The sequence below is a fragment of the Nannobrachium achirus genome (genome assembly GCF_963921795.1).
Source record: "Nannobrachium achirus genome assembly, chromosome: 19".
NCBI classification, from domain to species: Eukaryota; Metazoa; Chordata; class Actinopteri; order Myctophiformes; family Myctophidae; genus Nannobrachium; species Nannobrachium achirus.
The window spans coordinates 23,407,583-23,409,573 of record NC_137826.1 but is presented as its reverse complement, the minus strand read 5'-3'; the positions used below and the strand labels follow the sequence as shown (position 1 = coordinate 23,409,573).

Here is a 1,991-nt window from a genome sequence, read left to right as displayed (position 1 = left end):
TAACTATTAAGGTGTTACTTCTTCCAACGAATCACATCATCTATCTTGTTGCAGATCTGCTGTTTAAGCCAAACATCACCTTCTTCCCCTCCATAAATGGGGTTTCTGAGTACCAGCAGCAGGGGCTGCAGGTGTTTGAGGGTTCCGACGTCACCATCACCTGCTCCGTCCGGCCACAGTACCCAGGAGGCTCCTTCCACCTCGCCTTCACAGGATCCAACACAACGCACAACCACACCGGACCAGCTGTCAATCACTATGCCAACTTCCTCTTACCTGCACTAAACCACACCCACCAAGGGAATTACAGCTGCATTTATCACCTCTATGTCTTTTCTCACGACTTCTCCTCTGAGAGTGACCTCTTCTCTCTCACTGTCACAGGTAACCTGAATGAAATGGTCTTTTCACGTCATAATATGATACTCAAGCAAGCACACTTTAAATGACATACATATAGAAATATTTACATAATTATGACACCTTCCTTTTTAAAAGAGAGCAGTTCCTTATATGATGTTTGGTGACGTTCCAACATATTTCTCTCACAGCCTCTCATCTAATATCTAACACCGTCAGAGTTACAGTGTTGCTGTTGATGCTGGTAATCATTGTCCTCTATTGTCTCTGGAAGGTAATAATGCATTTATCTATATTCCGTGCAAGACAGGAATGTAAATGAAGAAGTTACACTGTATTTTATTTAAGTTAACGTTGGGTACCGCTGTGTTCTCCAGGCCACCGTCAGAAGGCAGAGTGCAGGAGCCGAAAACATGGAGATGGATTATTATGACCTTGTTGGTGCCGGTGCTGAAGCTGCTGGGTCAGGTGAGGAGTCAGAATACCACCTGTACGAAGAGGTGGATCTCCGACGAGGGGCTGAGCCCGGACCGAGTGAACAGTCAGAATACCACCTGTACGAAGAGGTGGATCTCCGACGAGGAGCTGAAGCCGGACCGAGTGAACAGTCAGAGTACCACCAGTACACAGTGGTGGACTTTCAGGACAGTGCTGAAGCTGCTGGACCACCCGAAGATAAAGGAGTCAAGGAAACAGAGTTGTAACCAGTGGTGGAAAAAGTACAAAAAAAAAAGGTTTTACTTAAGTAAAAGTTTCAATACTGCAATGCAAAAATACTCGGTTAGGCCTACAAGTTACAATTACAAAAGTACAAAAGTATTGGTTTCAAATGTGCTTAAAGTACAAAAAGTAGAAAGTACTTTCAAAGTATCCATAATGTATACAAATTGTCTCTGTACAGAGCCTGATGAAGTTAGTTTGGTGGGAGGAACCAGTAACTGTTTTGGTACCACCACTGGTTCTATAAGTCCAAGGAGCTCAGGTCACATCCATCACATGACTGTACATGACCTCTATCAATGTTTGAACATTTTGACTGATCACACAAGTTTCAATGTACGAGAAAGGTCAAGTGAGGTATGGAAGAAGAGGCTGAAAAGGTCTTCAGTGAAAACATTCATGAGGAACTCAGAAGATAATACCTACAATGAATAAAATACAAGATTGCTCTGTTTGAAGACCAGACTTAACTTTTCTGTCATCCTTACCCTCTTCACATTCCATCAAGTAATTAAAACTTTCTATTTTATTGTCACAATATGTTTAACCGGTTTTGTATACTGAAAACATCAGCGTCAGTGGTGTGATATTGTGTCGGTTCTTTTTGTCATATATTACATTAAACAAGGTAGCAGCGGACGGTGTTGTATTTGCTAGATTGGCTAGTTATATATTTATTTTAGATTCATAATGAGGTCTTAGAATAATTTATTTCCATGTTGTTGCTGTAGTTATCCTTGTTGTTTTAGTTATCCCAGATGCTTTATTTGTCTTTGCAGACCATGATCTATGTTCATTTGGGGTTATTTTTCTATGTTGAACTTGGTTGGTATGTTCAATAGGAATGAGCCTATAATCCAACCTTTTTGGACATCCTTTACAAAAGACATAGGCACTTACTGTATATCAAC

At 41.0% G+C, this 1,991-nt stretch overlaps 1 protein-coding gene across 1 annotated transcript; it reads left to right on the top strand.

The window, feature by feature from the left end:
* The first annotated feature begins 271 nt into the window (after window positions 1-271).
* On the top strand, window positions 272-1,118 carry LOC308304408 (uncharacterized protein). The gene is made up of 3 exons (XM_080748997.1): window positions 272-384; window positions 552-634; window positions 738-1,118. Exons 2-3 carry the CDS (start codon window positions 599-601, stop codon window positions 1,062-1,064), a joined length of 363 nt encoding a protein of 120 aa, XP_080605123.1. The 5' UTR covers window positions 272-384; window positions 552-598; the 3' UTR covers window positions 1,065-1,118.
* The last annotated feature ends 873 nt before the right edge of the window (window positions 1,119-1,991 follow it).